This window comes from Tupaia chinensis, unplaced genomic scaffold (genome assembly GCF_000334495.1).
Source record: "Tupaia chinensis unplaced genomic scaffold, TupChi_1.0 Scaffold000119_2, whole genome shotgun sequence".
In the NCBI taxonomy this organism is placed as follows: domain Eukaryota; kingdom Metazoa; phylum Chordata; class Mammalia; order Scandentia; family Tupaiidae; genus Tupaia; species Tupaia belangeri.
The window spans coordinates 1054212-1066923 of record NW_006159586.1 but is presented as its reverse complement, the minus strand read 5'-3'; the positions used below and the strand labels follow the sequence as shown (position 1 = coordinate 1066923).

General features: G+C 46.2%; 1 protein-coding gene across 1 annotated transcript in view; it reads left to right on the top strand.

The window, feature by feature from the left end:
- Positions 1-12712, top strand: part of SKOR2 (SKI family transcriptional corepressor 2) — a 65768-nt gene that overhangs the window by 2149 nt on the left and 50907 nt on the right. Inside the window, exon 2 of the mRNA XM_014586234.1 lies at positions 11949-12696. Within this exon, the coding sequence (XP_014441720.1) occupies positions 11996-12696 (701 nt within the window). The 5' untranslated portion in view covers positions 11949-11995. The remainder of the gene's footprint in view (positions 1-11948; positions 12697-12712) is intronic.

Genomic DNA, 12712 nt, shown 5'->3' with positions numbered 1-12712 from the left:
TTCCACTGTTCTTTTACATTCTCTCATTTCTCTAAGGGTCTGGAGCACACTGATCTTTGGCATTTGGCATCTATCCCAGCTTGAACTAGGACCTTAAGCAGGGGTCTCAGAACTTGGAGTAAAGTCCAAGAAGAAACACTTACTTTTAGTCTGGAGGCCTATGCTAGGGCTGTGAGACTCCTCTAGGAAACACTGGCCTCTCGCCAGCCAGAAACCTGATAACCAGGCATGCTTTTGGAGCAAAACTCTTTAGAACCCTTCAGCCAAAATGATCCCTCACAGGATCACCCCACAAGCAAAGCCATGTCTTTTTCTAGTGCAGCATGGCATAGGCCATGGTAGAAGATATTATAGACTGCACTCACCACCATTGCTGAGTTTGGGTTCTGACTTGGGGCAGGTAGGAGTTTCTTTCTGAACTTGTCCATTGGTTAAGAGTTTACACCACAACCACTTCCTAATGACCATCCTCTGACCTCTGGGTATACCAAAGACCAGTCAAGACTTCTGATATTTCTGGCCTGGAAGCCGAAAGCATCTTCCAAGAGGAAAAATGATGGCCAAGTCTCCAGGAATCTAGGCTTAGACTTTTGGTGAAAATCCTCTCTTCTCTTTATTAAAAAATTCTCTCTTCTCTTTATTTTCTTATTTATCTCATCCCCATTCTATCCCTGAGCTCTATCTTTTAAGAACTGGAAAGTTCAGAGTGGGAAAGAGGGTGAGAGGGAGAACAAGAAAGTCTTAGGGAATTTTCTCTGGCTCTACAAGGACTTAACATCCCAGGGGATTGTAGTGAAACTAGACAAAGAGGTGGAAGGAAATCAGATGGGGGGGTAGGCTAGCCCTGGAGCCATGGGTTGTTTACTTCTCATATAAAATATAACTCCCCCAAGCAGGAAGTTACTGCAAACAAGTATCAATAATGAATGAATCTCCTGTAATAAAATACTTACATAATTAGCACAAGTCAAGTGGTTGCATTATGTTAACCTTCTGCAACTCCAAGCTGGAAAATTTTGCTCCAGAAATCCTCAGAATGCCATTTTCATCCTCGAGAGAGGATGAGAACCAAGCGCTCACCCAGCCTTCCACTCTGTTATGATGTGGTTTTCCAATTCTGAACCAGAACGTAAGTACTTCTGAAATATAACAGAAAACTCTCTTTGGTGAATTCAGAACAGTCATTAACATTCTGTTTTAAGTGAATGTTAACAGTAAATAAAGAAATCTCTTGATTGTAATAGTAGTAACAAAGCAATAATTACCCAGTAGGTGGTCATCAGTAATGATAAATGTATCATTATTACTGTGTGAGTCTGGGAACTCAGTTTTGGAAACTACTTCAGACTTTTTAGTAGCATGGCTGGTTACAAAGCATTTCTTAGCCTGCAAAAGCCATATAATTTTATACACAATTTAGGTGAAAATAAATTTAAATCTGTATATTACATTTTTAATTTCAAGTTAGTAATTAAAGTTGGTTCATTATATCTCCTCTGAAACTCTCAGTGCTCATCTCTATGGTTTGTTTGTACAATTTGTTTCTAAGACACCCAAGGTTACGCAGTTCTAAAAGATGGAAAATTTAATTATTTGCCAACATTAAGAGTTTGTCAATGATATCATAATGCATCTTGGAAAAGTTTGGGATGGTATTGCCCTTGGTCTGTTTAACCACACTTTCACTTTGGACCCCTTAAGCCCTGTAGATGAAACATTTTTGTTTATTTTTTTAAAAGTGCTTTTACACACATACACACACACACACAAATGAAAAATTTCTCTCAATATTCTCTCTGAATATTCGCTGGTTATTATGTTTTCAGGGGAAAAAAGTATATTTGACTCAGATTTCCTCCTCCTCTTTCTTGGGATTTATTTTGCTAATATCTAATTTCACCTTTTGCTACCCTTGGGTTAAAGTCTGGAGGCAGGAGGACAGCTGAAGGCATGCTGCTTATTGGGCAGCCAGAGAGCACATGATAGTTTGATAGTGTATTAGCTAATGAGATCAAGCTCGATGGCAAAGTAGACATTTTTCAAATGGGTTGGGGGTGGAAACAGGGAAGAGAGCAGAAAAGAGGGAAAATGCCTAAATTTCCCTAGAAAATAAAATCCAGTGTTTCTTCTACCAGTGTTAGCTAGGGAGATGTTAAATGTACATCTGTGTCATTTGCTCTCTAGTGACATGTCAACAGACAATCTACACCTCCCCCCTTCCCACTCCTCTTTTCCTTCCCTCCCGAAGCTTCACAGGGTCCTGCTTCACACCCTGTCTGAATCCTTACTGTTAGTTACTTCTTAAAAACTGGTTCCCTGAAACAAAAGGGGCACTGATAAAAATACAATAAGCCCCAAGCCCCATTTCTTATACTTGATGGTGACCAGCGTCTGAACAATTAAAGATTCTTTGGCAGAATACACCCAAATACTTGCCTTGGTTTCCTCTCCTACAATCTCTATCTCTTGCTCCACTTTCTCCTTCCCTCCGTTTTTCTGCTCACCCTTCTTTAGGAGTGGCAATAAAAAAAAGGCAAACATCTTGCCTCATTATTCATTATTATAGCAGCGTCTTTGAGATGCATCTTTGCCAATGAAAACTCCACGTAGATGCCTATCCTTTTGTTGTAACAGCCTAGGTTATTCAGGAGCTGAGACAAAAGCCTGAAGTGATGTGATCTAAATGAGCTCTGGGGTTTTCCAGCTGGGACCACCTCCATTTCAAAGGACTCCCTCCTTCCCAATATGGGGAGGAGGGGAGTAGAGAGGGTGGGTACATGTGTATATGCATACACCGAGAAAAGGAGGGAGAGAGAGAAAGAGAGAGGCAGAGAGGGAAAGGGGAGAATCAGTGGGCTTATTCCTCAGGCCAGTGTTCCTTTTGGATGTGCATTCAGAGATGTGTCCAGGGGTGATGTGCGCCCATGGACTTATGTGTGTCCTCAGGGACCTTGTGTGCCTTTGAATTCTACCGTAGTAGTCAACTAATAATTGCTAAGTGACCACCAAGTACATCAAGTTCATTTTTTATTCTAGATTTTATTGCTTTATATAAATATATGCATGTATATGTGCCTTGCTGTGTTTATAGGTTTGGGAAGACTTATAATGTGGAGTCGCTGTTATAAAAAAGAAAGTCCAATAGTACACATTTCAGTTAGTCCCTGGTCTCTGTGAACTGGTGGGGTACAAGACTTCTCTGTCACTTACCCAAAAGCACGTTTTCTTGTGAGAATGCTTTCTTCTGGTTAAGGAAAATTAGCTCTTGTTGCCTCCTCTCAGTCTCTATTTCTTACAAAAGTACTTATTTGAAGTGCAAGAAGGACTCGCTGATTCTCACAGTTGTTGGTGCATAGGAACCCAAGGGATCTCTGGAGCAGGGATGCTGTCCAGCAATATATTTGTTCATTTTCTTTTTTTTTCCAATTTTTATTTAGATTTGTTCTCTCATTGTACTTTTTTTTTCTTTTTGGTAACTCTGGCCCCAGGAAAAAGGGGTCCCTGTTTTCAGACAATGCCTCAGAATGTTCAGAGGCCTTTCTCAATTCTTTTATGATTTCCACCCCAGATTAGTGTAGGGTTTGCTCCCGGTTCTTGCTTTTCTTCTTGTAACTCCTGCTGGAGAAATGACAGGGAAGTTAAGGAGTCTGAGCTGGGCTTGTCAGCCTGTAGAAAGCTTTTTGGGGAGTACAAAGTGTGAACTGAGGGTTATCAGCAATCCTCATCATTATGGCCATTATCATGGCTGATTATTACTATTAACTTAATTGAAATGAGTTCAACAAAGATTAGTTGGGGTTCTGACCCCTCATACATAAAATAAATACTAGACAAATTAGGTTAGAATAAAGTTGTAACAAAAAAGACTCATATTTCTCCAGAGGCCTTGGTTCCGCCTCTGCTTACCACTAAGCTAAAATGTTTTTATGCCTTTTATTATGAAGCTATTAAAGATTTCTAATGTATCTTGTAACAGGAAAGGCCTGGCTTCTTTCCTCGTACTCTAAGGAAGGTGCTTTTAAAGTTTCATGCACTTTACATATACAATCTTATTTAATTCTCACAACACCCTGTGGGTTATCTATCAATCTCCTCATTTTGCAGATAAAGATACTGGAGCTTGGAGAAATTAGGTACCTGAATGAGATTTCACAACTAGTATGTGAAGAGAAAAATTTTGCCCAGCTTCATCTGAGTCTGAATTCTCTGTATTTTGTACGTATCAGAATTCTTCCATCCCTGCCAGTTCTGCCAGCCTTCTGGTTTCTTTCTGGGCCATATGGGCCCCCTTTTGAAGATTTGGAACCAATAGGGAAACCATTTCTTGGCATATCTGTTGTAGAAAAAACCTATGTCAGGAAAACTTGTGGCACAGAAAAGGAGCAGTAATATTTCTGCTTAGGTGCTGAGAATGGGGTAAGAGGGAACAGGAAGGAGGGACAGGGGCTGTTTCTTTCTTTTTTTAAAAAAATAATTATTTTATTTAACTTTATTTATTTTAATTTTACCAGAGAGGGGAAGAGAGAGAGAGAAAGTGAGAAAGCAAGCCACCAGGTCCGGGACTCGAACCACAGTTGACCATGTGGGAGTCCAGCGCCCTTAACCACCACGCCACCTGCCGGCCCCGGGGGCTATTTCTTTGATCTGTAACTGTCATGGGCTCCTCAATACCCAGGCTGGGAGTGGGGGGAATGGGAATATCTGATGTTTCTGATTGTAATGAATTTATAGTAAAGCTTTTATCTTCCTTGTTGTTAGTGCAAGGAAGAGGGTAGGATGGGGTGGGGAAGGCTAAATTTCTCTGTCATTAAAGATGGGACTTGTGTAGGAGAAGTAGAGGGGTGTGGTTCTGTGTCGCCCCTTGTCTTTTTCTTTAGTCTAAGGGACTGTGCCTAAACCGATCTGAACCTAAGGCTCTGGTGGTTACAGGACAGGAGGCTTCTGAAAGGGCCTTGAACGTAGCAGGATCTGCTACGCCTTGGAGCGATGTATCTTGTCAGCACCGCGGATAGCTCCCCGTTAGCTTTGGCCTTCGCCTGGTATCCAGTTGGGGTCGACAGCCAGCTCGGAAAACAAGACTTATTTCCAAAGCGGAGAGCGCTGGGTTGGGCACCGGCTGAGTTTGGGTTCGCTTCAACGAATTGCGAAAAGCTGTATTTCGAAACCTCCGTCTGTGCTGCGGTGCTGGCGCGTGCGCTTGCATCCAGGCGTTGCCTCTCCAGTTCTGAGCGGGTCAGCTGGGTTTGTGGTTTTCCTTTGGGTCCGGCGTCTGGGCTCCTTTACCTGTCCTTGGCCTGGGTGAACCACAGCCGCCCAGAACGGAGATGGGAGTGGAAATGTTCTCCTCCGTGTGGTGATAGATCATGCAAACGGGTGACACCAGTTTAACCAATAAAACAATTTGAATCAATTAGCCGGCTAAGGAGAGTCCCGAAGTGTAAAATGCATGTCAGTTTGAATAGGAAAGCATTGATTAACTCAGCCCCCACCAGCCTCCTCCACCACTGCTGGCTCCTCTCTGAGCCTATCACGGTCCTGGGGGGCCAGAACAGGGGCTGACAAAGAATCTAAGGAGGACTAGAAGGAGATTTGATCAAAACAAGGAGAAAGCAAAGGGTGGGAGAGAGTGGCAAAAAGTGACTGATAGATTCGAAACATACAAACAGGCTGTGATCTTGCAGTCTGGGTCCCGTCTCAAGATGAAGATTCCACGGAGCACAGGGTGCGCCTTGAACAACTGTCCTCCACCTTCACCTTCCAAAGGTATAATTAGACTGCCTTTTCAAACAGGCATCCTGACCTCTGGAGGAAGTAAAATACTCCACTCTTCTTAGAATTATTCGTGTGAAAGTGTTTAACTTACTGCCCAGTTCTCTTTCCAGTGAAACTTTCTCATAAAATGAAGTTACCGACTCATGTGCAGTAAGCTCCCAAAGCAATGTGTAAATGTTTATGTTCAAAGATTTAGATGAGGAGGTGACTACAGGGACCACTAGCTCCTTAGGGTAGCCTGGAGTAGGAGGGGAGGCAAAAATCCAGCCTGTTTCTCTTTGCAGAGAAAGATGCTTTTGAAGACACTTTTTTTTTTTTTAAGTAGGGATCTGTACTGAGGAAAAGGAGCTTTTTGGGGTAAAGACAATAACCGCACAATAAAAAGCAAAGATGCTGTGTTGCTTCCTCCCCAGCAGAAACCAGAGTTCCTGTTTTACATTAGTGCGGTAACAGGACGTCTTGTGTCTCCCTGTTTCAGTCTTAAAATCTGTCCCATTGCCAGGCTTTCTTTCCGTGTGGCTCAAGCTTTTTTTCTAGCTGTCAGGACACTGGGAGCAGCGAGGAAGATGGAACCCTGTATTGTGGGAGCGTCATGACTCCACAGAGGAGGCAGGGGAGAAGGAAAGAAACGAGCCCGGCCCTGGAACTTTCAGAAGAGCACAGACGCCTTAGCCTCCCTGGGGAAGGAATTTGTGAATGACAATAGCGCTCTTTTGGCAAATAGGCTGAGCTGCCAGAAAAAACGTGACTATCCCTTCCCTTTAGAATAGAAAGCTTCTTGGTCATTGGAAAGGGAGGAGCCTTAGATTTCAGCTCCTTAGGATGGAGCCTAATTTGTGCCCTTTAATGCCTTTAGAAACTGGAGGTGGTGGGAAAATTATTTCAATGGTTTCTGAAACTTACACCCAAATAAACATTGCAATTTTCATGGCTCTCATATAGTGTTTTGGGGATATTCATTTAGAACAGCCACAACTCTTAGGCAACAGGACCCTCATGCTGCTGAACAATTGACTCTCCTCGATTTTATTAACCTGCAATAAACGGTGAGGGTTTCACATTTTTGCTCTTGTATTTAACAGTGGTTTATTGTCGACACTGTGACCATGTAGTTGGGCTTTGGACTTCATGGAGGCTATCAGATCATTTCCACAATGTGACTGCCCACCTCCAGGCCTGTGTTTCACCAGGCAGCAGTTGGAAATTCAGCTATGGTAATAAAGAAAAAACCTAAAGTATTCCCAACCCCACCCCCAACAGTTTTCCTTCTCAGAATGTCCTCCTTTTTCCCTTTCTGATAAACTAACCAGTGGTCAGTTTGACTCTTAACAGCTGGTCACTTATAAGGAAATAATTAACTTTATTACTATCTTAGGGTATGCCTCACTTTGGGGAAACTATGGGGATTTTTTTTCTCATCCTATTTGTCTTTATCACTATTATTTTTGCCATCTTCCTACATGTACATGCTTCCCTGAGAAATTTACTTCTTTCGAGGAACTGACAACCTGCTCCAAAACCAGCAGGGCTGAGGATCTCTCTGCCCTCTGCGCCCACCTTTTCCTCCTGTTGAGGTGACCCGATGGATCTTTAAAATGGGCTAGAGACCTGTTCTGAATGAAGTTGGTAACCGAGCTGCGCACATGCTCACCCTGTGTCCTCACCTAATAGTGCGCTTTACAGAACAGGGAAGGCTGCGATGACTCCTGTATTGTACCCTAAAAAGCAAATGGGACGCTCTTTGGGCTTCCTTCCAAGTTTTTAGATCAGGCACCCTATGTGGAAACTTCTCTCCTTTTTCTCATAGCACAGTGTTTCCTATGAGACGCTGAAGCCAATCTGTTCTCTCAACTGGCTGTGGATTCTCTATCTTCAGAGACAAGAGCGGCTACTATTTGCATAGGGCACCAGAAACACCGGCTACTATTTGCATAGGGCACCAGAAACACCGTGAATGAAAGAGGTGACTCAGAGGAATGATGGCAAGGGATAATAAGAGACCGGGATACAGTTAATTCAGAAGCATCCTTGTAAAATCCAGGGTCTCCAGGACCCGGGTCCTAGGATGCACCCAAACTGGTCAACTTTCCACTCCTAAATCACTTCGGTGGCTCCAGCATCGTAGTTGTGTTTTGTTCCGGGGCTGGGGAGGTCGTTGTCAATTGCGGGTTGGTTACATAGTAGCTTTCGTGCCTGCTGAGAAAGGATCTGTGTTGCTTGCACTCGCTTTCGCTCTCCCCCTCCCTCCCTGTAACATGCCAGCCCTTTAATGTGGAGTGTCAGGGAGACGGTGACGTCACCTTGCCCGCTGGGTGGCGTCCCCTCGGTCCGACACGAGTTCAGAGACAGAGAAAGGCACTGTCAGACTGTGCTCCACTTGGGGCTCGCCTGCCACGGGTTTCCGTGTGCCTGCGCTTACTCCGGTCCAGGGGACGCCCCGCTGCAATTCAAGCGTTCGTCCTGCCCCCCTCCCCCCCGGCCAGGGTTCGAGCGCCATTTGCTCGGACTAGCGCTGGGATCTTCAAGTGGAGCCCGCAGGAGTCCCGCCCGCTGGATTCGAGGACCCGCTTGGATGCTTCGCCTCCGAGCGCCCTCGGAAGATGGGCCGGCGACCACGCGCCTAAAGACACCTAGGGGTTACCAGGTATTGCCAGAACCCGTGGGCCCGACTCGGTACACAGCTTGCGCTGCGCTAGATTCAAAGCAACGAATTTTTCGCGTCAGGTTAAGGGGCAGAGGGGGACTTTGGGGGTGATTGGTTTGGGAACCAGGGAAATGAAGTTGGGGTTCATTGGCTATTGAGCCGAATAGGCAAGTTCGTCAGTTTCCGTCCTCAGTTTAACTAACTTTTAATTGTCTCTTTGCTCCTCAACCCCTTTAAAAAAATCCCTCAACCTAAACCTTCTTATTTATGTCTACTCTAACGGGGGTTTCTGGGGGTACTTTGGGGGTGAATGTGAAGGACACCCAGGAAGAGGGATTTCTATCTGACCTATCTCTGCTAAGACTGCGGGTCCCTAGCGCAGAACCAGCTCCCCGCCTGGGCTGACAAGTTGCGCGTCTCCTCTCACTGGGAGCGACAGTTCGAGCCATCCCAGGGCCTTCTTGAAGATAGTAAGAATCTTGTTTAGGAGGGAAATGAGCATTGAAGGGTCATTTGGCAGAGCAAGGGCTGGTTGTGTCAGGCTCAGATATCACTGTGACTTGAACTGCCATTTAACGCCCTGTCCCCTGGAAATATTGTCTCTGATCCATCCGAAGTGACAAGTTAGGCTCTCCTCTTGTCTGATCGCATCGAGGCTTGTTCAACCTTCCTGGAGGCCACAGAATGTAATGAGAGCTGAGGATCCGGGGGGCAGCAGGGCAAAGGTGTCGGGATGGATGTCACAGGGGCCTGGAGAGCCAGCAAGGATATGACAATTTAGGTGAGAAGGTAGGATAGGGTATCCTCTAAAATCGCTCCAATAACAAACTCCAGTGTACTTGGTGCAGTGGCAGTACTATGGCCACCGGTGATTTTTCCAAAGCAAAGATTAGTCTTGGCGAAGGCGTTGGTTGTGTAGCTCTGGAAAGGTCACTGCTTGTTTTTCTAGGGAATGAGCCACTACGCTTGCTTTGACGTGAGCAGCATTGCCACAAAGTTTTCTTTCACTTGCTTCCTTCTTATATATTCAATTTACTGGATATTTCTCCCATTGTGATATCCCATTGACCAGACACGAAATTAGGACTCCCCCACTTGGGGCTCGCCTGCCACGGGTTTCCGTGTGCCTGCGCTTACTCCGGTCCAGGGGACGCCCCGCTGCAATTCAAGCGTTCGTCCTGCCCCCCTCCCCCCCGGCCAGGGTTCGAGCGCCATTTGCTCGGACTAGCGCTGGGATCTTCAAGTGGAGCCCGCAGGAGTCCCGCCCGCTGGATTCGAGGACCCGCTTGGATGCTTCGCCTCCGAGCGCCCTCGGAAGATGGGCCGGCGACCACGCGCCTAAAGACACCTAGGGGTTACCAGGTATTGCCAGAACCCGTGGGCCCGACTCGGTACACAGCTTGCGCTGCGCTAGATTCAAAGCAACGAATTTTTCGCGTCAGGTTAAGGGGCAGAGGGGGACTTTGGGGGTGATTGGTTTGGGAACCAGGGAAATGAAGTTGGGGTTCATTGGCTATTGAGCCGAATAGGCAAGTTCGTCAGTTTCCGTCCTCAGTTTAACTAACTTTTAATTGTCTCTTTGCTCCTCAACCCCTTTAAAAAAATCCCTCAACCTAAACCTTCTTATTTATGTCTACTCTAACGGGGGTTTCTGGGGGTACTTTGGGGGTGAATGTGAAGGACACCCAGGAAGAGGGATTTCTATCTGACCTATCTCTGCTAAGACTGCGGGTCCCTAGCGCAGAACCAGCTCCCCGCCTGGGCTGACAAGTTGCGCGTCTCCTCTCACTGGGAGCGACAGTTCGAGCCATCCCAGGGCCTTCTTGAAGATAGTAAGAATCTTGTTTAGGAGGGAAATGAGCATTGAAGGGTCATTTGGCAGAGCAAGGGCTGGTTGTGTCAGGCTCAGATATCACTGTGACTTGAACTGCCATTTAACGCCCTGTCCCCTGGAAATATTGTCTCTGATCCATCCGAAGTGACAAGTTAGGCTCTCCTCTTGTCTGATCGCATCGAGGCTTGTTCAACCTTCCTGGAGGCCACAGAATGTAATGAGAGCTGAGGATCCGGGGGGGGCAGCAGGGCAAAGGTGTCGGGATGGATGTCACAGGGGCCTGGAGAGCCAGCAAGGATATGACAATTTAGGTGAGAAGGTAGGATAGGGTATCCTCTAAAATCGCTCCAATAACAAACTCCAGTGTACTTGGTGCAGTGGCAGTACTATGGCCACCGGTGATTTTTCCAAAGCAAAGATTAGTCTTGGCGAAGGCGTTGGTTGTGTAGCTCTGGAAAGGTCACTGCTTGTTTTTCTAGGGAATGAGCCACTACGCTTGCTTTGACGTGAGCAGCATTGCCACAAAGTTTTCTTTCACTTGCTTCCTTCTTATATATTCAATTTACTGGATATTTCTCCCATTGTGATATCCCATTGACCAGACACGAAATTAGGACTTTTATCGGGGAACCCACCCCAGGCATTGACTTGCACTGCTCCCATAGATTACCGAGTGTATGGATTATCTACTCTTCAGGGCACCTTTTCCCTAGGAAGATGTGCTGGTATCAGCAGAGATAAGGAAAAAATGTTACAGAAGGCCACTCATATTGAACTAAATTTGTCTTTTAAAATCGCCAATAAAGATCCCCCCCCCATTGTTCTTTTCTCTATATCTGGGTCTAACATATTTGCCTGTACTAACTTGCTTGTTATAATGGAAATGACAGGAAAACATTGTTTAAAGTGTCTCAGGCCTCAACTTCATCTTTTTAATCTACCTATCTGGAGCCAGACCCACTCAGCAAGTGTTTCCCCCCCACACCCCTCTTCTTGATTGTCAATGAAATATCTTGTTTTGATGCAATCATGTATGCAACTGTACTTTTTTGTACCTTTCCAAAAAGACTATTCTAATTACAGTAACAAAATATCTAATGGCAAGGATGAGGGAGAAGGGATTTCGTTTTGGTTTAATGAGCTAGCTGTGTTTCAAACAGTAGCGAATTTCCCCCAAGGAAACCACAAATACCACAAAACTCGCTTTTTAAAAGGTTTGGTTTTATTTTTTTTAACCAAAATCAATCTATTTTCAAGCAAATGTGAGTAGGCTCTCTCTTTAAATTTAGGTTTCAGAGGCCAAGCCCCAATTTTCCATAACTTTTATCATCTGCACTAGTTATAACCGTCATTACTTTCTCACGACTGATGGGCACGCATTTTATGTCAACAGTTTCAATAAATCCGGGATGAGGTTTTGAATTTCTTAGGGATTGACTGGCTTTAAATTATATTTATAATTTACTTTTAATGTTCAGAACAGAAGAAAAGGCCCTCTTAATTGCTGCACCTGTAAAGGGCGACCTCGAGGATAATTGAAATGACTTACTTGCATGAATCTTGGCCACTTTGCCATGTAATAACCATCTCTTAAACCCAAGAAATCAAGTTAATCTAATTCTTCGCCTAACGACCTGCCCCACCCTTCTCCTTCAGACCGAACAGACTCAAATCAATGCTTTCTCCTTTCCCTTGCAGTCTCCACGGCAGACCCGGTGGGCTCGGCCCGGGGTTCCGCGGAGGAGATGGCTTCCAGCCCGCTACCTGGGCCCAACGATATCCTGCTGGCCTCACCGTCGAGCGCCTTCCAGCCCGACGCGCTGAGCCAGCCACGGCCAGGCCACGCCAACCTCAAACCCAACCAGGTGGGCCAGGTGATCCTCTATGGCATTCCCATCGTGTCGTTGGTGATCGACGGGCAGGAGCGCCTGTGCCTGGCGCAGATCTCCAACACTCTTCTCAAGAACTTCAGCTACAACGAGATCCACAACCGCCGCGTGGCGCTGGGCATCACGTGCGTGCAGTGCACGCCAGTGCAGCTGGAGATCCTACGGCGCGCCGGGGCTATGCCCATCTCTTCGCGCCGCTGTGGCATGATCACCAAGCGCGAGGCCGAGCGTCTTTGCAAATCGTTCCTGGGCGAAAACAGACCGCCCAAGCTGCCCGACAACTTCGCCTTTGATGTGTCGCACGAGTGCGCCTGGGGCTGCCGCGGCAGCTTCATCCCGGCGCGCTACAACAGCTCGCGCGCCAAGTGCATCAAATGCAGCTACTGCAACATGTACTTCTCGCCCAACAAGTTCATCTTCCACTCGCACCGCACGCCCGACGCCAAGTACACGCAGCCAGACGCAGCCAACTTCAATTCCTGGCGCCGTCATCTCAAACTCACCGACAAGAGCCCTCAAGACGAGCTCGTCTTCGCCTGGGAGGACGTGAAGGCCATGTTCAATGGCGGCAGC